This window comes from Oncorhynchus keta, chromosome 4 (genome assembly GCF_023373465.1).
Source record: "Oncorhynchus keta strain PuntledgeMale-10-30-2019 chromosome 4, Oket_V2, whole genome shotgun sequence".
NCBI lineage: Eukaryota > Metazoa > Chordata > Actinopteri > Salmoniformes > Salmonidae > Oncorhynchus > Oncorhynchus keta.
The window spans coordinates 65,455,648-65,479,450 of record NC_068424.1 but is presented as its reverse complement, the minus strand read 5'-3'; the positions used below and the strand labels follow the sequence as shown (position 1 = coordinate 65,479,450).

Here is a 23,803-nt window from a genome sequence, read left to right as displayed (position 1 = left end):
GGAGGGAGTTGAAAGTCCGTGTTGCCCAGCAACAGCTCCAAAACATCACTGCTGTAGAGGAGATCTGCATGGAGGAATAGGCCAATATACCAGCAACAGTGTGTGAAAACCTTGTGAAGACTTAGAGGAAACGTTTGACCTCTTGTCATTGCCAACAAAGGGTATATAACAAAGTATTGAGAAACTTTTGTTATTGACCAAATACTTATTTTCCTCCATAATTTGCAAATAAATTCATTAAAGATTCTACAATGTGATTTTCTGGATGTTTTTTCCTCATTTTGTCTGTCATACTTGAAGTGTACCTATGATGAAAATTACAGGCCTCTCTCATCTTTTTAAGTGGGGGAACTTGCACAATTGGTGGCTGACTAAATACTTTTTTGCCCCACTGTATATATTGGTTTGCTTACTGTGTAAGCAGTCTCTGGACAAGTTATGACAGCAACCCATGCTTTGGTTTTGTCGGTCACGGTGTCAAATGCTAACTTTTTAGCATTTGTAGCACAAATCCAAAATGATGGTACCTAATACCTATATTAGTATTTTCAAGCTTCATATTCAAATCATCCCAAAGTATTGAAAAACTGATTGTGTAACTCAATTATGTTACTTATACAGTTGAAGTTGTAAGTTTACATACACTTAGGTTGGAGTCATTAAAACTAGTTTTTCAACCACTCCACAAATTTCTAGTTAACCAACTATAGTTTTGGCAAGTCATTTAGGACATCTACTTTGTGCATGACACAAGTCATTTTCGAACAATTGTTTACAGACAGATTATTTCACTTATAATTCACTGTATCACAATTCCAGTGGGTCAGAAGTTTACATACACTAAGTTGACTGCCTATAAACAGTTTGGAAAATTCCAGAAAATGATGTCCTGGCTTTAGAAGCTTCTGATTGAAATCATTTGAGTCACTTGGAGGTGTACTTTACAACTGTGAAGCACAGTGGTGGCAGCATCATGTTGTGGGGGTGCTTTGCTGCAGGAGGGACTGGTGCACTTCACAAAATAGATGGCATAATGGGGAAAAAAAATTGTGGATATTTTGAAGCAACATCTCAAGACATCAATCCAGAAAGTTAAACCTTGATCGCTCATGGGTCTTCCAAATTGACAATGACCCCAAGCATTCTTTCAAAGTTGTGGCAAAATGGCTTAAGGACAACAAAGTCGAGGTATTGGAGTGGCCATCACAAAGCCCTGATCTCAATCCCATAGAAAATGTGTGGGAAGAACTGAAAAAGTGTGTGCGAGCAAGGAGGCCTACAAACCTGACTCCGTTACACCAGCTCTGTCAGGAGGAATGGGCCAAAATTCACCCAACTTATTGTGGGAAGCTTGTGGAAGGCTACCCAAAATGTTTGTCAAAAAACAACAACAATTTAAAGGCAATGCTACCAAATACTATTTGAGTGTATGTAAACTTCTGATCCACTGGGAATGTGATGAAAGAAATAAAAGCTGAAATAAATCATTCTCTCTACTATTATTCTGACATTTCACATTCTGAAAATAAAGTGGTGATCCTAACTGACCTGAGACAGGGAATTTTTACTAGGATTAAATGCCAGGAATGGTGAAAAACGGAGTTTAAATGCATTTGGCTAAGGTGTATGTAAACTTCTGACTTAAACTGTAGATGATTTGGATATGAAGAGCGAAAATGCAATGCAATTGGTACTATTGACCTGCTTTGCATTTCTGAAATGACATGGAACGACCCTGCACTAAGTAGCAAACACCTCTCTTTCGCTGACTCGCTTTCCCTCTGTCACTGCTGCTCTGTCGTTCTCGCTTGATCTCTCACTTACTAACACTTTCTTTCTCTCTGCCTCTTCCCCTCTCCTCTTTCTTTTCCATGTTCTCTCTTTCCCCCCTCCCTCTATCACCCACCTTCCCCTCTGTCTCTGTGTCTGTTTGTAATGCCTGAGGGTCATGATGATATAGACACCACTTCTTGTTCTACAGTTTCTGACTCCACAATTCACCTCATTCAAGAAAGACGTTGAGCAATGGCTGACTTAATGCGATAGCATTTGTCAGTGTCAGTGAGTTTGAGCTTTACTTGGACGATTGACAAGACAGGTGCCTTGGACCATCCCTTAAACATCTTGAAACAGACATCTTAAGTTTGACAAGATGCTTGGTTGGCCCAGGCCCAAACCACACATTAATTTTAGCCTTGAGTTGACGTGGATGAAAAAGGAAGATTCAAATCTGATATTTTCCGAGGAGTGACATGAGCTGCTATAGTAAGGGGCTTAGGCACACCATACGAGATGACACGGCAAATGCCATCACCCTGGCCCGTCTCCTGACGATTTCCTGTCGCTATCAACAACACAGCTGTAAGGATGTTAGAGCATAGATAACTCTGTGCCTTTCCGACACCTGCCATTTCCTTTGCTTTTGCCAGCGTCTGCAGGGAACAGTACTTATTCTCACACTCACTTGACCGCTTGTCATCGACACTTTGGATTCACCCCTCAACAGGTACGCATCACATTCCTCCCGCAGTTTGTGCCAAGCGATAAGCAACACGTTCTCCTCAGTGTTTTGCTCAGAAGGGAGAGGTTGATATTTTTGGCATACTACAGACGTACAGCAGAGCGACAGAGACGTTTTTAATACGAAGGAAATATGAATATTTAAGAAAATAGAATTAAAGGTTATCTTCACAATTTGTTTGTCTTTTGTGTCCTGAGAACCTTCACCGAAAGTTAACTTTTCGGAAATTGAACCCTCCAGAAATGTCGGATTAACTAATCCTTTTGGGTTACTTTGATCAGTCGTAGTCATGAAATGTTAACAGTACATGGAAGGGCTACATATCAGTTCATGTAAAATAAAAAGGTATTAAAAAGAAGAAATCCAGGACACCGATAATGAAAGGTGACTTCACCGTCTCCTTAGGCTCTGGTCAAAAGTAGTGCACTATGTATGGAATATGGTGACATTCACTCACACGTTTGTTTGAATGGAATTATTTATATTGGAAGTACAACTATAGAGCCTCCAGTGCAGGCAGCTCATCAGGACTCACTTGCTTTGAAGAACAAGAATGGCCCATAACCCATCCTCTCTCCACTCAGGCCAGCTCCACTGGCCTGAGTGGAGCAGCCATGACCAGTCTAGGACAATAGAGATGGTGCGTGCGTGTTTTGACGGTGTGTATGTGTGTGTGTGTGTGTACGTACACTATCACCAGTGATCCTGCGATTGAAGTAGCAGGGCCACAGATGACAGATCTCCCAATTTCTCCACTATTACCAGGGACCCCTAAAAACTGCAGGACGAGTGAAACGAGGCTTCCAGCCCACTGTGGTTTTATAGAATCCACAAGGTTCCTCACTATTAAACCAGTGACAGCTATGATGGAATTAAAGGCACTTCAGCATTTCTATTGACTTTGTCCCCTCCACTGGTTTCCCTCTGTGTCTGTGTTTTAGGAATACTTAAGGCCTTTAAGAACCGCTCCTGTGTCGTATGGTAGCCCCCTCTGCGCTGTCGTTGAAAACCCAATGATTTATGGAAGACTTGAGCGGCTGTGGAAGCCACGGGATAGTCCATGGTGTGAGACTTGCTGTGTGTGTGTTATGTATGTCAGTATATGTAGTTGAATGGCCATGGATATGGGCGTACTTGTCATTATCCGTGAGCTAATACATGTCAAACTGACACAGTCTGTCGGCTAATCTATCTCACTTTAATAATTCTTGAGTCACGTTGTAAATCACTATCGGACAGTTGTGCCTGGATGACTTCTGTTGAGCTATTACTGTTTTTGTTAGCGTTCTGTCCTATGTTTTTCTTCGGGATATCTCAGGGCTATTGAGAGGCGACACGCAGAGAGTAAACAGATGGACCCAATTGAGCAGGCCCAGTTTAAGTTTTCCATAGTAAAAGCTTACTGGGGTGGGGGTGTTAGGGATTTGCTTTTGCGTTGCAATGATGACATGCAGGGAATTTGTGGGCCTCGTCCGAAAAAGGCCCCTCACACACTCTTGCTCTCTTTCTCCTTCACTCTCTCAAATCAAATCAAATGTATTTATATAGCCCTTCGTACATCTCAAAGTGCTGTACAGAAACCCAGCCTAAAACCCCAAACAGCAAGCAATGCAGGTGTAGAAGCACGGTGGCTAGGAAAAACTCCCTAGAAAGGCCAAAACCTAGGAAGAAACCTAGAGGAACCAGGCTATGTGGGGTGGCCAGTCCTCTTCTGGCTGTGCCGGGTGGAGATTATAACAGAACATGGCCAAGATGTTCAAATGTTCATAAATGACCAGCATGTTCGAATAATAATAAGGCAGAACAGTTGAAACTGGAGCAGCAGGACGGCCAGGTGGACTGGGGACAGCAAGGAGTCATCATGTCAGGTAGTCCTGGGGCATGGTCCTAGGGCTCAGGTCCTCCGAGAGAGAGAAAGAAAGAATTAGAGAACGCACACTTAGATTCACACAGGACACCGAATAGGACAGGAGAAGTACTCCAGATATAACAAACTGACCCTAGCCCCCCGACACATAAACTACTGCAGCATAAATACTGGAGGCTGAGACAGGAGGGGTCTCTCTCTCCTTCGCTCTCTCTCTCTCCTTCGCTCTCTCTCTCTCCTTCGCTCTCTCTCTCTCCTTCGCTCTCTCTCTTTCTCCTTCGCTCTCTCTCTCTCTCTCTCTCTCTCTCTCTCTCTCTCTCTCTCTCTCTCTCTCCTTCGCTCTCTCTTCAGGACATTAAGTTTGCCTCCATCTCTTTTCTCTCCCACCATCCTCATGGACTGGCTTTTTCATTCTGCGACTGTGTTCACAGCCTATCCGACCACTCAATAACATAAAGGATTTGGTTTCGGCTGGTAGCATGGAGCTGGTCATAGGACTTTTTGGGGGCTTTTTTTGGCCAAACGTATAGATCCAGCTTCAATTTGTAGCATAGAAATCTGCACCCTCAAATCACCCAATAGCCATTTCCCTAGATCCTTAGCTCCATAGCAGAACAGTCTACCCCTCTGTTCCAACATCCACCCCAGTCGTATGGTCCGTTAGAGCCAGCTGAATTTAGCCAAACGGATATGGACGGAGGTAGACCAAATCATTCACTGGGACTGGATTTGACTCTTTTTTATTTATTTTTTTTACTCGTCCTTTCATAAAATTAAAAAATTAAAAAATTGCCGTACAAAGAGACTCTGCACCCAGGCTGCAAGTGTCCAAATATTAGCATCCAGAGGCTTTGGCTATGGCAGCACCAGGGCCATGCAGAGAAAAGGGGAGAGACTCAAATCTGACAACCTTTCAGATATGACAGAACGAGGCATCTGAAGAGTGAGGTGTGTGTGTGTGTGTTTGCATGCTTCTGTGTGTGTGCGTGTATGAGGTGGGCGTGTGTGGAAAGTTGGCTTTTCTCAATCTATGCTTTCTAAAGCCAAAGGCCTTGGAACGGGGTGAATAGTGAAGGCCTTGATTGTCCTTCCTTCATATTTACCATCACAATGGCAGGCATTAACATTCTTGAGGCCTTACTATCACTGTGGCCTGCTTGGCATGATCAGCCAACTGCTGCTGCGCTGAGATCCCCTGATCAATGCATCCAAGCATAGTAATCAGACGCCGCAGCACTGAGCCGATTGGATCAGTCCTGTCCTTTGACAGCCACATAAAGGATGGTTTGAAAAATCTGTTTTCTTAAACTGAGACGCAAAGTTTTAAAATTGTGAAAAATGACAAGCGACTGTTGGCGTGTCCATATCGTATTCAGAGTGAAACCACTGCTTCTTTTTGTAGATCTAAATATATTTAGAATGTGTATCTCAAACAAATAGCCTTCAACAGCTCTGCAACAGCAAGAAAAGCCTGCTTTAAACCAGATCTTGCTAGCCTGCTTTAAACCAGATCTTGCTGGTCTACTTCAAACCAGATCGAAGGATTTAAGTGACACAGTGAATGTTTTTTCACCTATGGCTATGAACTAACTTGGCTGTGTGTGTGTCTATTTTTGTGAGTGTGTCTGTCTCCCCAGTGGCTGTGAAGGATTGACAGCCTGTCAAAACACTCTGCCCTGTAGCTGCGGACACCACTGTCTGCCCGCCCAGACAAGTTTATTTGTTTGTCCTAAAATACATCCACCTGCACCCCAGCTCCATCTCTAGCATCTACCAAAATGGCTGGCTCTGCCAGTATTTAATGTGTCTGTCTTCAAATCCTCAACAGATAAACATTTATTAAGATTTAGTTGAGCATTGAATTTACAGATTAGAGAAGTAGTTAGACATTCAATGCAGTTTGCTGTAAACGTTTGTTATGATTTGTTGTTTTGGTTATATTGTTTGTGCTTTGTATTATTTATGATGATATTTTGGAACAGTATTTGTAAGAAGTTGGAGTTTAAATTAGGAGCTGGTTTATTTTCCATGCTCGTTGACTTCAATTTATTGTATTTAATGTGCTGAGACACTGTCCGCGGTTTATTTTTTTATTTTTCTAGACACTTTAAATGCGGCTATTAAAATGTGTGATACATTGGATGAAAACAAAAATAATTAAAGTTGGCGTTACGATAAAGAAAAGTCTATGTTTCTACCCGGGACTGCCTAACTTCAAACTTGACGTGAATATGTCCTGTGCGCTAATGTAATTTTCCCTCTACTTGTATTTTGGTCACTGCTGGCCAAAATAGAAAAGCTCCATTCATTCCAATATCATTTCAAACATTTGGAAAAAGCCATTTTGATTTCCACTCATTTGGGATTTCCTCTTTCCCCGATGTTTTGTCAGACATCATAGTCCGTTTGCCTGATAATGGAGAGCAGATTAGCTCATTTAGGAACACCTGAACCCTTTGATAACTTTGACATTGATCCGTGTGTGTGTGTCTCCTAAGGCGCTATCCCAGGGTCCAGCCTGTTCCTAATTACAGGAAGACCCTTGTCTGGGGGCCCCTGCGGTTTGAACAACTGGCACAAGCATGTACTGCCCAAATTGCTGATGCGAGGAGGCGTGTGTTTTGCTTTTTGACATGTAATGACCGATAGTTTCACAGCAGCCAGGCCAAAGAAAACACAGCCCTGCGCAGACGGCTGTATGTGACGGCCTGAGCCAAGAGGATTCCTCTCTGTCTCCGCCCCGCCAGACCAAATGGAACATACACAGCTGTAGTTGCCCACCATCTTTGAATAGGTCAATGGAAAGACTACCTTTTAGAACTGAACTCAGTGGACTTTCATGTGTTGCTGCTATCCCCTTCTAATGTTTCTCTTTCCTTGTACTGAGGATCGAGTGAACGCCCTTCAGGCATCATCAGGGCAACAGGTTGCTAGTGGAGATGGGTTTCGGGGTTCGAGTTGAGAATCCCCTTCACCCTTCTTCCCATTGATACCTCACCAGTGGCCTGTCTGCTGAGGAGGCATCCCGCTCCGCTGCACCGTCATTCCCCACCTGCTCTTGAGGCCAGTCACTGAAGCTAACAGTTGCCACCAGGATGGGAAATTAATGGGTTAGGGCAAAAATGCCATTGAAAATGTAATGACAAGTATGAAGAAGTGTTTCCTACTGTATTTCCTCCACTCTGGCTAAAGGTTTCCTTTTGGCACAGATCTCGGATTAGCTACATGCTTACCTTAATCATTTGAGGGTTGAATGCAAAATTGACCTTAGATCAGCTACACCCTACCCCCCGCTCGACTCTGTCCACAGGTATGTTGTCCAATACCTCTTCCTTGTCAGAAATTGAGCTTTACCCAAGGTTTCTCTACTGATAGGGAATAATTAGAATAAGGGGTTTGGACATGATTCCCATTGGTCTGTTTGGAGAGTGAAATAACACCACAGTAACTGCCTACCCCTGGTAAAGAACACCACAGTAACTGCCTACCCCTGGTAAAGAACACCACAGTAACTGCCTACCCTGGTAAAGAACACCACAGTAACTGCCTACCCTGGTAAAGAACACCACAGTAACTGCCTACCCTGGTAAAGGGCACCACACTAACTCACTGCCAAAGCTACTTCCTTCCCAGGCTTCTCAAGATCATAGTTAAAACCCAAACAGCAACGTGTCATTTAGTCACAGTGGATTACCATATATTGTCAAACTGAGTTGATCCATGTAATTATTTTGCCTATTCATTTGTTTATTGTGGGTAATTTGGTTGTTATACAAGATGTAACAAGACTGCCTAAAGCAATCTGAGCCTTTACTGCTGCACCTACTGAGCCCTGTTTTGTCTGCAATGACCTAAGGAATGTGTTCCTGTTTTTCTGTATGTGCGTGTGTCTCAGGCGGACATGATGTTCAGTTCGGGAGTCTTCTGGATGGGCCTGATATTCATCCCTGTCACCTCCCTGGTCTTTGACGTGGCCTACAAAGTGTGAGTTCCCCCCACTCATCACCACCACCCCCTCCACATGTCCTGCTCACGGGAAATTCCTTAGATCACATGTCCAATTACAAATAGAAGTCATTTATAGGATCCATGTGGTGCCGGGGTTGGAACCGTTTCAGTGAACAGAACCGAAAAGCGTCAAATATTTTTTTCCGAGAAACAATCGGAACCGCAAAAGAAAGAGATTCATATTGTTCCGAAACAGAACTGTTATTTTTAAAACATGGGAACCGGTTAATAACTTTATTTTACACTCTAGGCATTTTTTTCCAGTCCCACAAGATACACAACAAAGCACCTATGCAAAGCCCTCACTCTGTCACTCAGAAATGTATTCTAGTGTCAGCTGAAAATTCTTTGCTTAAAAATAAATAAATCAGGAAATGGGAAATATACTAAATAAATACTAAACCGGTCTCAGACATGCAGGTGTAACATTTATAGTTACCGGTATATCATGTTTTTTTTTGCAGATTCTGCTCTTGGAGAAATGTCTTGAGAAACTATTTAGACCACCAATAAATAACATGCAGTGTAACATTTTATAGTTATTTGATTCATAGCAAGATATGTATTCTAATACTGTCCGATTCAGAGTTTAAATAAGTGTGGACCATTCAGAATGAAATTATTAATTGAGGTCATTGGGAGACTTTGATTCATAGTTCTGGGAAATCCAGAGAAATCACATTTACAGCAGATTGAAGCAGCAACTAAAAGCTCATTGTGGTATCATTTACCAGACATCTACTTTGCCTCTGATATGCAGAATTGATTCAGATTGCATGTACATTTCTGAGAAAGCCTCTTGGACTGATTTGGGATGGTCTGTTACCTAGAGATACAATATAATCCTTCTGTATAATAATATAAGGAATAGTGTTGTATTTAACGCTGTGGTTGTGAATGCCTGTTGGTGACGTCTGCTTCTTTTGAGCCAGTGTGAAGAAGGTGTGCTTTAAAACCCTGGTGGATGAGGTGCAGGAGCTGGAAGCCTTGTCCAAGGACCCAGGAGCCCTGGTGCACGGGAAGAGGTACTGGACCGTCTCTCACCCTTTTCTCACCTTCCTCCTTTTCCAAGAGGACATCCCAAATGGCACCCTATTCCCGATAAAGTGCACTATTTTTGACCAGGTCCCACCATATAGGGAATATGGTGCTATTTGGGGCGCAGCCTTGAAAATGCTTTGTTTGTAGGTTAGCTTTTGTCCTTCACAGTACCCGTATAAACTCAGCAAAAAAAATAAATGTCCTCTCACTGTCAACTGCGTTTATTTTCAGCAAACTTAACATGTAAATATTTGTATTAACATAAGATTCAACAACTGAGACATAAACTGAACAAGTTCCACAGACATGTGGACAACAGAAATTGAATAATGTATCCCTGAACAAAGGGGGGGTCAAAATCAAAAGTAACAGTCTGTATCTGGTGTGACCACCAGCTGCATTAAGTACTGCAGTGCAGCTCTTCCTCATGGACTTCACCAGATTTGCCAGTTCTTGCTATGAGATGTCACCCCAATCTTCCACCAAGGCACCTGCAAGTTCCCGGACATTTCTGGGTTGAATGGCCCTAGCCCACACCCTCCAATCCAACAGGTCCCAGACGTGCTCAATGGGATTGAGATCCGGGCTCTTCGCTGGCCATGGCAGAACAATGACATTCCTGTCAGCAGGAAATCACGCACAGAACGAGCAGTATGGCTGGTGGCATTGTCAGGATGAGCCACATGATGGAGGAAGATGTCTTCCATGTAACGCACAGCATTGAGATTGCCTGCAATGCCAACAAACTCAGTCCGATGATGCTGTGACACACCACCCCAGACCATGACGGACCCTCCACCTCCAAATCGATCCCACTCCAGAGTACAGGCCTCATTGTAATGCTCATTCCTTCAACGATAAACGCGAATCCGACAATCACCCCGGTGAGACAAATCCGCGACTCGTCAGTGAAGAGCACTTTTTGCCAGTTCTGTCTGGTCCAGCGACGGTGGGTTTGTGCTCGTAAGCAATGTTGTTGCCGGTGATGTCTGGTGAGGACCTGCCATACCAACAGGCCTACAAGCCCTCAGTCCAGCCTCTCTCAGCCTATTACGGGGCAGTCTGAGCACTGATGGAGGGATTGTGCATTCCTGGTGTAACTCTGACAGTTGTTGTTGCCATTCTGTACCAGTCTCGCAGCTGTGATGTTTCGGATGTACCGATCCTGTGCAGGGGTTGTTACACGTGGCTTGCCACTGCGAGGACAATCAGCTGCCCATCCTGTCTCCCTGTAGTGCTGTCTTAAGCGTCTCACAGTACTGACATTGCAATTTATTTCCCTGGCCACATCTGCAGTCCTCATGCATCCTTGTAGTATGCCTAAGGCACATTCGCTCAGATGAGCAGGGACCCTAGACATCTTTCTTTGGGGGTTTTTCAGAGTCAGTAGAAAGGCCTCTTTAGTGTCCTAAGTTTTCATAACTGTGACCTTAATTGCCTACAGTCTGTAAGTTGTTAGTGTCTTAACGACCGTTCCACAGGTGCATGTTCATTAATTGTTATGGTTCATTGAAGAAGCATGGGAAACAGTGTTTAAACCCTTTACAATGAAGATCTGTGAAGTTATTTGGATAATTCGTAAAAATCCAAATAATCTTTGAAAGACAGGGTCCTGAAAAAGGGCTGTTTCTTTTTTTTGCTGAGTTTACAACCAGAACATCTCAAACTTTTCTCCATCTCATGAATTCACAAATACTCTTTATATTACTGCATACACCGCATGTACAACACTTGACTTAGTCTATAACTTCTAAAAGTTTAAATGTGTATTTACCCCCTGAGGATTCAGTAATATTTATCTTGGCTTCCCTGTTTTTAGTACGTATGGTGTAATCACGGTCTGCCTACTGTATACTATACGGTTCACTCTTAACTCTACTCTTTGAACTCTGCTCCAGGCCATCCATCCAGGCTGTTATACATGCTTGGAACATGACTCTCTCCCTCTGAAACTGTGTGAAGAGAGACTGTAGTGTACTATGGAGCCTCCAGCTAATTAGAGACTTGCATCTTGAGCTAAACTCCCAGAGATGATTTTTGTTGCAAATCATGAGATGGCACTGTATAGTGCACTACATTTGGCCAGGGCCCATAGGGAAATGGGTGCCATTTGGGACACAGAGATCAGTTAGCCGGGTCCCATCGATGGCCTGTGGAGTGCATTAGCATGGATCAGACCAGTGTGAAATCTCCTGCCAGCTGAAAGTGAACCCCCCTATCTGGCCACAGGCCCAGGCCCAGCAGGCTAGGAACCTGGCCCTGGACCGGACGCATGTAGATGCACTCACTCAGTTCCTTTCTCACACTCACACAATTATATACACACACACCACACATGCACACTCTCTCTCACACACACACAGAATCCACCCCTTCTTCCTCTCCCCCATGCCTGGTCTCTCCTCAGCAGGAAGTGCAGTTGTCTGGTCTCTCCTCTGTACTGTGGAGGACTGTACTGTGAGAGAGAGGGCTTGATGTATGAGTGGTTAAATCTGGCTGAAGGGCTCACTGTGGCACTCACTGTCTCTCTGTCTCTGTCTTTACAGCCTGACGGAGAGGGCACAGCTCCTGAAGAACGTCTTCAAGAAGAGCACTGTCAGTATGTACCGATCGGACTCCATGCAGCAGAATCTGCTACGTAAGTCACACACACAATATTAAAACATGCACACACCTCACACCCTGACCTGAAGGAAAGCCCTCATGCTGTTTTTCTCAGAGAAAGAGACCCATTTTCTCTCTGTAGCAGCACTGGTCCAACACACCAAGACAGGCTTTAAAATTAAGTGTAGTTCCTATGTGGATACATAGCTCCATGCTATGGAGATTCTATATATATATACTGTAGCTTCAAAGGGGACTCCACTTGCATCTTAAACGACACCCTATGGGCCCTGGTAAAAGTAGTGTACGGCGCAGGGAATAGGGTGCCATTTGGGAATAGGGTGCCTCAGCGTTGCAGAAGTGCTAATACTCTGCTGATCCCACCGCTCTTTACAATTTGATATCCATGTTCCACATTAGCCAGCATGACATCCACATACATGATCCTGTCATTAACCTCATTAAGTAACACAAAACATCCCACTGTTCCCCCGTTGGTCTCTCCACCTGCTAATACAACCCCCCCCCACCACTATATTTGCATCCCAAATGGTACCCTTTCCACTTTACAGTGCACTACTTTTGACCAGGGCCCATAGGGCTCTCGTCAAATGTAGTGCACTATATAGAGAATAAGGGGCTTTTTATGGCGCACCCTAATGGACAGCCACGTCCCATCTAATACAAATCTCATAGTAGTCTAGATAGAAGCTATAAGACAACACAGATGGGTTTTATTTTGGATTGTAAACTGGGTGGTTCGAGCCCTGAATGCTGATTGGCTGACAACCGTGGTATATCAGACCGATTAACAAGTGTATGACAAAGAATTTATTTTTACTGCAGTAATTACGTTGGTAACCAGTTTATAATAGCAATAAGACACCTTGGGGGTTTATGATATATGGCCAATATACCACGGCTAAGGGCTGTGTCCAGGCTATGTCGTGGTTTAAGAACTGCCCTTAGCCGTGGTATATTGTCAATATACCACACCCTCTCGGGTCTTATTGCTTAAATATACCACGGCTAAGGGCTGTTCTTAGCCACGACACAAAGCGGATTTCCTGGACACAGCCCTAGCCATGGTATATTAGCCATATACCACAACCCCTCAGGCCTTATTGGTTAATTGGATTTATTTCTGTTTGTTTCGCTGATCTTTTTGTATGTTTTTTGTTTGTCTCGTAGGTGGGGAAGGGATCGTTCTTGTGTGACCCCTGTTTGTCTCGTAGGTGGGGAAGGGATCGTTCTTGTATGACCCCTGTTTGTCTCGTAGGTGGGGAAGGGATTGTTCTTGTATGACCCCTGTTTGTCTCGTAGGTGGGGAAGGGATTGTTCTTGTATGACCCCGGTTTGTCTCGTAGGTGGGGAAGGGATCGTTCTTGTATGACCCCTGTTTGTCTCGTAGGTGGGGAAGGGATCGTTCTTGTATGACCCCTGTTTGTCTCGTAGGTGGGGAAGGGATCGTTCTTGTGTGACCCCTGTTTGTCTCGTAGGTGGGGAAGGGATCGTTCTTGTGTGACCCCTGTTTGTCTCGTAGGTGGGGAAGGGATCGATGACCCCTGTTTGTCTCTTGTGTGACCCCTGTTTGTCTCGTAGGTGGGGAAGGGATTGTTCTTGTGTGACCCCTGTTTGTCTCGTAGGTGGGGAAGGGATCGTTCTTGTGTGACCCCTGTTTGTCTCGTAGGTGGGGAAGGGATCGTTCTTGTGTGACCCCTGTTTGTCTCGTAGGTGGGGAAGGGATCGTTCTTGTGTGACCCCTGTTTGTCTATTAGGCAGGGAAGGGATTGTTCTTGTGTGACCCCTGTTTGTCTCGTAGGTGGGGAAGGGATCGTTCTTGTGACCCCTTTTTTATTTTGACGTTCTTACCTGTAGAGAAACGAAAACCCCCCAATCTCTATTAGAAACCCAACCACTGCCCTTTTCACAGTATCGTGCCGATCCAAAACACATTGTCCTTTTCAGCAGGCTTTCAGCAACTATGGTGGATGTGTAACCAGGCCATCTTAGTACAGTTTGGTTCAGCTCAATAGTGTGAAAAGCCCTCTGTAGCCACGTCCCCTCCCCTGTGTGCTGTGACCTACAGCTGAAGTCGGAAGTTTACAAGTTGGCAAGTCGATTAGGACATCTACTTTGCTCATGACACAAGTAATTTTTCCAACCATTTTTTACAGACAGTTTATTTCACTTACATTTCACTGTATCACAATTCCAGTGGGTAGGAGTTTAAATACACTAAGTTGACTGCCTTTAAACAGCTTGGAAAAATCCAGAAAATTATGTCATGGCTTTAGAAGCTTCTGATAATTGACATAATTTGAGTCAATTGGAGGTGTACCTGTGGATGTATTTCAAGGCCTACCTTCAAACGCAGTGCCTCTTTGCTTGACATCATGAGAAAATCAAAACAAATCAGCCCAAAAATTGTAGACAGTCACATCTTTGGGGGCAATTTCCAAATGCCTGAAGGTACCACGTTCATCTGTACAAACAATCGTAAGCAAGTATAAACACCATGAGACCACGCAACTGCAACACAATACCGCTCAGGAAGGAGATGCGTTCTGTCTCCTAGAGATGAACGTACTTTGGTGCGAAAAGTGCCAATCAATCCCAGAACAGCAGCAAAGGACCTTGTGAAGATGCTGGAGGAAACAGGTACGAAAGTATCTATATCCACAGTAAAACGATTCCTATATCGACATAACCTGAAAGGCTGCTCAGCAAGGAAGAAGCCACTGCTCCAAAACCGCCATAAAAAAAGCCAGACTATGGTTTGCAACTGCACATGGGGACAAAATTTGTGCTTTTTTGAGAAATTTCCCCTGGTCTGATGAAACAAAAATAGAACTGTTTGGCCATAATGACCATCGTTATTTTCAGAGGAAAAGGGGGGAGGCTTCCATCCCGAAGAGCACCATACCAACTGTGAAGCCCTAGGACCATGCCTCAGGACTACCTGGCATGATGACTCCTTGCTGTCCCCAGTCCACCGGGCCGTGCTGCTGCTCCAGTTTCAACTGTTCTGCCTACGGCTATGAAACCCTGACCTGTTCACTGGATGTGCTACCTGTCCCAGACCTGCTATTTTCAACTTTCTAGAGACAGCAGGAGTGATAAAGATACTCTGAATGATCGGCTATCAAAAGTCAACCGACATTTACTACTGAGGTGCTGACCTGTTGCACCCTCGACAACCACTGTGATTATTATTATTTGACCCTGCTGGTCATCTATGAACATTTGAACATCTTGGCCATGTTCTGTTATAATTTCCACCCGACACAGCCACAAGAGGACTGGCCACCCCTCATAGCCTGGTTCCTCTCTATGTTTCTTCCTAGGTTCTGGCCTTTCTAGGAAGTTGTTTCTAGCCACTGTGCTTCTACACCTGCATTGCTTGCTGTATGGGGTTTTAGGCTGGGTTTCTGTACAGCACTTTGTGACATCAGGTGATGTAAGAATGGCTTTATAAATACATTTGATTGAAGCATTTGATTTGAAGCATGAAGCACAAATCATGCTGTGGGGGTGCTTTGCAGCAGGAGGGACTGGTGCACTTCACAAAATAGATGGCTTCATGAGGAAGAATAAGTATGTGGATATATTGAAGCAACATCTCAAGACATCAGTCAGGAAGTTAAAGCTTGGTCGCAAATGGGTCTTCCAAATGGACAAGGACCCCAAGCATACTTCCAAAGTTGTGGCAAAGCCCTGACCTCAATCCCATAGAAAATTTGTGGGCAGAACTGAAAAAGCGTGTGCGAGCAAGGAGGCCTACAAACCTGACTCAGTTACACCAGCTCTGTCAGGAGGAATGGGCCAAAATCCACCCAACTTATTGTGGGAAGCTTGTGGAAGGCTACCCAAAATGTTTGACCCAATTTAAACAATGTAAAGGCAATGCTACCAAATACTAATTGAGTGTATGTAATCTTCTGACCCACTGGGAATGTGATGAAATAAATAAAAGCTGAAATAAATTATTCTCTCTACTATTATTCTGACATTTCACATTCTGAAAATAAAGTGGTGATCCTAACTGACCTAAGACGGAGTCTTTATTAGGTTTAAATGTCAGGAATTGTGAAAAACTGAGTTTAAATGTATTTGGCTAAGGTATATGTAAACTTCCGACTTCAACTGTGAGTGGTGGTTACACATATTTAACGATTCATTAAATGCTGCAATATTATTCCCACAATGCACTCCCCTCACCGGGCCTTTTGAACTCATCTGCTGGCCTGCAGGTAGTGACTGAATCATTTGAGACCTAAAGGTGAGTTAGGGGGTCAAAGGTTAGGATAAGAACTCCCGTAGTTGCAGGTAGTGGCTGTGTAGCTAAGTAAAGAGAGGTGTCAGGTAACATGACTGCCCCTCCCTCGCTTAGCACTGGTCAAGCTTCTTGGGGAGCTTGAAAGACAACACAAAAATAATGTTTCAGTCAATGTAATTGTATAAGTTATTTCTTGGTTTATTTTTAAAGCCATTCTTTAATCTGTTTTTATTTAGTTTATAAAAAATGTTTTATGAGTTTTCTGCTTTTGTTCCGAAATGGTTTACTTCTTTCTGATCACGTTTGGAATTTGAACGTCTGCCATCGTTTCTCACTCTGTCCATCTGTCCTGCTTGCAGATGGCTACGCCTTCTCTCAAGATGAGAACGGAGTGGTGTCCCAGTCGGAGGTCATCCGGGCGTACGACACCACCAAACAGCGGACCAACGAGTGGTGAAACCACACCCCTCTCTGCCCGGCTGGCCTTTTAAGAGCCACAGCCGTTTTCGACGGTGATTTGAACCTGATGGGGAAGTCTCCGGATAACCCCAGCCCAAGCATCGCAGGATATTGGACATGATAAAGGAAAAGAAAGAGGGATGTCTTGTACTTCAAAAAGGGAAAAAAATAGGAACAAAAAAGTGTTCAAAAAGTATTCACTGCTGTAGTTGTGTGTCCAGCAGACATGAGCACTGTGCTTGCATTTTTAGCAGTCTGTGGTCTGAAGTTCCTCTGTTCTTGTTCTATCTAATGAAGAGGTTTCACTTCTTAATATCTCCTCCATTCCTATTAATACACCCCAAAAAATATGTAGTTTGCTCCAAAATCGTCAAAACTGTTGTGTGTGTACTCTAATTGGTGACTGAATAATCCAAATTTGATTTTGATCACCCACCACCACCCCACCAAATATTTTGTTTTGTTTGTAAATGCAGATTGCGAAATAGCAGTTGTAAATGCAATCTCTTTCAAGTCGGCTGTAGCTTCGATTAAAATTCAAATAAAACTCAACCAAGAATATTGACACTCCTGAGTCTATTCCAGCTCTGAATGGACCACTTCAGAACAGACATTTTGTTGTTTTGTTGTTATTTTGCACTTCTACTGTATAAAAAGGCCTTACATTTGTTCATGCCTTCAGCCATACTTGTTTGTTTTTCTTCTAAATGTTATTATTTTAGAATGATGTAGTTATCGTGCCCAAGTTGAGTCGTTTTTTTTTCATGATAGCCGCTTACAACTCGTCCAATTTCCACCATTTTATTACAGCACTTTGATTGCTCTATACAAGTAATTGCATTCCACACATTACTCGGCTGCAACAATCACAATGGTGCCTGACTTTTTCCCTGATTAGAATACGTAAGATATCCTAGCTAGCTAGTTTAGAACAGTGCTCTACCCACTAATTGGCAAGATGAGCTCATTGTCCCCCATATATTGCTCCCCAGTACACAATGTGGTAAAAAGTAAAGTGGTATATTTAAAATCACAGGCTCCATTGTTGCTTTCTTTCTACCCAGTGTTTTGGGGGTGGTTGTATGACGATCTTGTTGAATTTCCGTATGCTTAGTGGCGGCTCTTCTTTCAAAAACGTCTTTTCCCTTCGAATAGAGAGTTTATCCTTCTAACATAAGTGCCATTAGCTTAAGGGAGAGAGAAAATTTGCCAGGAAACTCCACACAGTATCAAAACGACTTTCTCTATAGTTATTTTGAGAATTTGTATTTTTATATTGGAGAAGTACGAATTTTTGCATTGACCTGCTTTGTAATGAATAATTGTCCATGTTTTTCCTTTTTTTTCTCTCAGACAAAAAAAAGAATGCCCAAATGAATGCCGAAAAATATATTTCTTAAATGTCTTGTTGTTTATTATTGTCATTATAGTACCTGCTTTGTTTATTTAATAATTAACTGTGTTTGTTCTCTTCTCCCTATGGGAGATCGGTTTCCATACCGGCTGCGTGTGTATGTGTGTGTGTTAATCCGCCATCTGCATGTGCATGTGCGTGTGTGTGTGTAACCTCTTCTACTGTGGGTAACTTCTACATACGCATGTCTGTCATTTGTGTGAGACTGGGAGCCCTTAGAACCTCAGGTCTCCTTTTGCATTCTTTGACTGTGTTTTTGTATATGTTTGAGGATGTGTGGGTGACTGACTGTGTGTGTGGTGTCGCTTGCTCCTCTGGTCTGTCTGCATGACTCCAGGTATAATTATGGTGTACTGTCTGCTGCTGTATGGCCCTCTTTGTATGGCCAGACCTCAGCCCTGGGGGTCCTGGGCTCTGACGCTAAGGCTCTCGCATGACAGGAGATGTTGCACAACGCACTCTGTTACCTTTCCAATAGTGGATATTTTGGTATTATCTGGTTATTGGTTTCAGTGTATTTTCTCTGGGTCTACATGTTTGTAACTTGTTTAGTTTTTTGTCTCTCATGCAGTGTACCTCTACTTTACTACAAACCTTTTTGTGTTTCTTCCTGGTTTAAGTGAGGGTATCAGTAAAGATGTATTTGTTACGCTATACTTTTGTGTTTCGATTGATTAGATGTCAACTGCTGTCACAATTCCAAAATGCTGAATGTGAGTCTTCTGATGTGAAAGTGGTTGTGGAAGGCTTGGACTGTTGCTTTTTGTCTGTGAAAGTTGTGGGCTGCATGAATGGACTAAAACCTTCTCCGGTTAAGTGTTTATTGTACTACTTTGATTCTCCCTCAAGTGTGGGTCACTTTACAGAAAAAAATGCACTTTTCAATTTGTTTCAATATCATTTAATGATTGTTCTGCATGTTGGGACTGCAAACTTTTAAGTGTTCTGTCTTTTACTGCCATAAAGGACTACTACTAAAATAAACTTTTCAAACATGGAAACCAACCTTTGTCATCTACTATCACAATATCTATGAATGTCTGTCTGCAGTCCAAATGGCACCCTATTCTTTATGTAGTGTATTACACTGGGCAAAAGTAGTGCACTGTGTTGGGATAAAGTGCCATCCCTCATTTAGGACTTTGTAACCATCCAAAATGAGGGAAGGCAGCTAGTTGCGGCAGCAAATAGGGCATACAGAGCGCTGAGAACCTAAACAGGAAAAGGCAGGGGACACTCAGGGAAAACATCATTCCCTTCCATGTGTGACAAACAAACAAAAGCCGTCATTATGGTTATCATGTATGATTTAGCTGACCCTCTCCTGTTGTATTCCCTGATAACTGGTCATCTGAGGTTTACTGTGCGGCCGTGCGGTAGGATATCACATCCGTTATAATTACAAATATTTGTCTCTGTTATTGACAAAGTATCCACTATCATAGCTGTATCACAAAACCAACATAGATGGATGTGTCTGATCCATCCAGTGTCCAGCAATCTACCCCATTTTGGGAATGGGTAGTTTCTCTTTAGTTGTTAGTTTACAAAGCCATATTTTCCCAACCAGGTGTACCCTTGCTAGAGTATTCATACAAGAGTACTTGTATCAAATCAAATGTATTTATATAGCCCTTTGTACATCAGCTGATATTTTATTTATTTATTTATTTTTATTTTTTATTTTACCTTTATTTAACCAGGCAAGTCAGTTAAGAACATATTCTTATTTTCAATGACGGCCTGGGAACAGTGGGTTAACTGCCTGTTCAGGGGCAGAACGACAGATTTGTACCTTGTCAGCTCGGGGGTTTGAACTCGCAACCTTCCGGTTACTAGTCCAACGCTCTAACCACTAGGCTACGCTGTACAGAAACCCAGCCTAAAACCCCAAACAGCAAGCAATGCAGGTGTAGAAGCACGGTGGCTAGGAAAAACTCCCTAGAAAGGCCAAAACCTAGGAAGAAACCTAGAGAAACCAGGCTGAGGGGTGGCCAGTCCTCTTCTGGCTGTGCCGTGTGAAGATTATAACAGAACATGGCCAAGATGTTCAAATGTTCATAAATGACCAGCATGGTCAAATAATAATAATCACAGTAGTTGTCGAGGGTGCAGCAAGTCAGCACCTCAGGAGTAAATGTCAGTTGGCTTTTCATGCCGATCATTAAGAGTATCTCTACCACTCCTGCTGTCTCTAGAGAAAACAGCAGGTCTGGGACAGGTAGCACGTCCGGTGAACAGGCCAGGATTCCATAGCCGCAGGCCGAACAGTTGAAACTGGAGCAGCATCACGGCCAGGTGGACTGGGGACAGCAAGGAGTCATCATGCCAGGTAGTCCTGAGGCATGGTCCCAGGGCTCAGGTCCTCAGAGAGAGAGAAAGAAAGAGAGAATTAGAGAGAGCATACTTAAATTCACACAGGACACCAGATAAGACAGGAGAAGTACTCCAGATATAACAAACTGACCCTAGCCCCCTGACAGATAAACTACTGCAGCATAAATACTGGAGGCTGAGACAGGAGGGGTCAGGAGACACTGTGGCCCCACCCGATGATACCCCCGGACAGGGCCAAACAGGAAGGATATAACCCCACCCACTTTGCCAAAGCACAGCCCCCACACCACTAGAAGAATATCTTCAACCACCAACTTACCACCCTGAGACAAGGCCGAGTATAGCCCATAAAGATCTCTGCCACGTCACAACCCAAGGGGGGGCGCCAACCCAGACAGATCACGTCAGTGACTCAACCCACTCAAGTGACGCACCCCTCCTAGGGACGACATGAAAGAGCACCTGTAAGCCAGTGACTCAGCCCCTGTAATAGGGTTAGAGGCAGAGAATCCCAGTGGAAAGAGGGGAACCGGCCAGGCAGAGACAGCAAGGGCAGTTCGATGCTCCAGAGCCTTTCCGTTCACCTTCACACTCCTGGGCCAGACTACACTCAATGATATGACCTACTGAAGAGATGAGTCTTCAGTAAAGACTTAAAGGTTGAGACCGAGTCTGCGTCTCTCACATGGGTAGGCAGACCATTCCATAAAAATTAAGCTCTATAGGAGAAAGCCCTGCCTCCAGCTGTTTGCTTAGAAATTTGAGGGACAATTAGGAGGCCTGCGTCTTGTGACCGTAGTGTACGTGTTGGTATGTACGGCAGGACCAAATCAGAAAGATGGGTAGGAGCAAGCCCATTTAATGCTTTGTAGGTTAGCAGTAAAACCTTGAAATCAGCCCTTGCCGTAACAGGAAGCCAGTGTAGGGAGGCTAGCACTGGAGTAATATGATCACATTTTTGGGTTCTCGTCAGGATTCTAGCAGCCATATTTAGCACTAACTGAAGTTTATTTAGTGCTTTATCCGGGTAGCCGGAAAGTAGAGCATTGCAGTAGTCTAACCTAGAAGTAACAAAAGCACGGATTAATTTTTCTGCATCATTTTTGGACAAAGTTTCAGATTTTTTCAATGTTACGTAGATGGAAAAAAGCTGTCCTTGAAACAGTCTTGATATTTTCGTCAAAAGAGAGATCAGGGTCCAGAGTAACGCAGAGGTCCTTCAGTTTTATTTGAGATGACTATACAACCATCAAGATTAATTGTCAGATTCAACGGAAGATCTCTTTGTTTCTTGGGACCTAGAACAAGCATCTCTGTTTTGTCCAAGTTTAAAAATATAACATTTGCAGTCATCCACTTCCTTATGTCTGAAACACAGGCATCTAGCGAGGGCATTTTTGGGGCTTCACAGTGTTTCATTTAAATGTACAGCTGTGTGTCATCTGCATAGCAGTGAAAGTTAACATGTTTTCGAATGACATCCCCAAGAAAAAATATATAGTGAAAACAATAGTGGTCCTAAAACGAAACCTTGAAGAACACCGCAATGTACAGTTGATTTGTCAGAGGACAAACCATTCCCAGAGACAAACTGATATCTTTCCAACAGATAAGATCTAAACTAGGCCAGAACTTGTCCGTGTAGACTAATTTGAGTTTTTAATCTCTCCAAAAGAATGTGGTGATCGATGGTATCAAAAGCAGCACTAAGGTCTTGGAGCACGAGGACAGATGCAGAGCCTCGGTCTGATGCCATTAAAAGGTGATTTACCACCTTCACAAGTGCAGTCTCAGTGCTATGATGGGGTCTAAAACCAGACTGAAGCATTTCGTATACATTGTCTTCAGGAAGGCAGTGAGTTGCTACGCAACAGCTTTTTCTAAAAATTTTGAGAGGAATGGAAGATTCGATATAGGCCGATTCGTTTTTTATATTTTTGGGTCAAGGTTTGGCTTTTCAAGAAAGGCTTTATTAATGCCACTTTTAGTGAGTTTGGTACACATCCGGTGGATAGAGAGACTTTATTATGTTCAACATAGGAGGGCCAAGCACAGGAAGCAGCTCTTACAGTAGTTTAGTTGGAATAGGGTCCAGTATGCAGCTTGAAGGTTTAGAGGCCATGATTATTTCATCATTGTGTCAAGAGATATAGTACTAAAACACTTGTGTCTCTCTTGATCCTAGGTCCTGGCAGAGTTGTGCAGTCTCAGGACAACTGATCTTTGAAGGAATACGCAGATTTAAAGAGGAGATTTGTATTACTGCCAATGTAACTTTCAAAAAGTGGAAATCTGTGAAGTATTTTCTTTGAGTTATGAGATGATTCAGAGCAGTATGATACCTCTAAAATACAGTATCTGAAAGAAGATCAGTTCTAGTGTCTTTAATGACTAGAGGTGCCCTGTCAAATGCTTTAACAAGACCCGTAATAATATAGGAAAACTATTGTGGTGACATTTGAGCAAGAATAGCTCCAATCAGTAGGATGCAGGTCTGCCTGTGTAAAGGTTTCTATTGGACTGGGGTGCTTGTCTGGCTAAACATGGTTGATTCTGAGACTTTCAAAAAAATGAGAAATGAATTGTGGTCGTCTTTGGGTGTTGCTGTCATTTTTCCTTTGTTTGGCAGGTTCAGAATCTAGCCCCAAACACTATCCGCTTTATGAACTATTCCATCTTATCTGCCATAATAGGACAGTGATTTCCAAGTCGATTTCACGCTTGAATGACTAGAAAACAGAGCAGTCTTTGTGGACTCTAGCCATACCTGCTCGTGCAACCCAAAACTTTTCCCTATTTCTGGGACCAGTTGTTTTTAACACTGTGGCTATGACATGCTCATTGAGCATTAACAATGACTGATCTCATTGCCACATTCCTCATGTGAAGTATGGCATAAGAGTGAGCGACAGGTAGCGAATAAGTGATCTCCAACAGTTTTAGTTGCCTATATGTCTGTGGCTGAAGGGGAAAATCCATTATTTGTAGTTTCATAAACAAATGGGGAGGCTGCAGTTGGGCTGAATGTTTAAAATACAAACTCAGGATTGTGGCTTTAACAGCCTAAAGGAAACCGTTGAAAAGCCATTTTCAGAAGATTGTACTATACAGTAAGTATTACTACCGAATGTATTAATAAATGAGCAATGAAGCAATTCTCAACCATCCACTGTTAGATTATTTAAGAGACGGTAACATTTTTCTGGGGAGTGTTTTTCACATTTTATAATTTATCATTTGTAGCGTTGCATGACAAGATAAAATACTGGACTC

At 43.2% G+C, this 23,803-nt stretch overlaps 1 protein-coding gene across 9 annotated transcripts in view; it reads left to right on the top strand.

Moving 5' to 3' along the window:
* The window catches only part of LOC118380753 (phospholipid-transporting ATPase IA-like), a 196,579-nt gene extending 177,381 nt beyond the window's left edge, over window positions 1-19,198 (top strand). For 8 of the 9 annotated variants that reach the window (XM_052512694.1, XM_052512691.1, XM_052512732.1 and 5 more), the window contains 4 exons: window positions 8,284-8,372; window positions 9,329-9,421; window positions 11,984-12,075; window positions 16,680-19,198. In XM_052512694.1, coding sequence (XP_052368654.1) covers window positions 8,284-8,372; window positions 9,329-9,421; window positions 11,984-12,075; window positions 16,680-16,777 — 372 coding nt within the window. In that variant the 3' untranslated portion in view covers window positions 16,778-19,198. Of the gene's footprint in view, window positions 1-8,283; window positions 8,373-9,328; window positions 9,422-11,983; window positions 12,076-13,232; window positions 13,277-16,679 lie in introns of those variants that run through there. The other variant, XM_052512699.1, reaches the window with a different exon arrangement.
* Window positions 19,199-23,803: the final 4,605 nt, after the last annotated feature.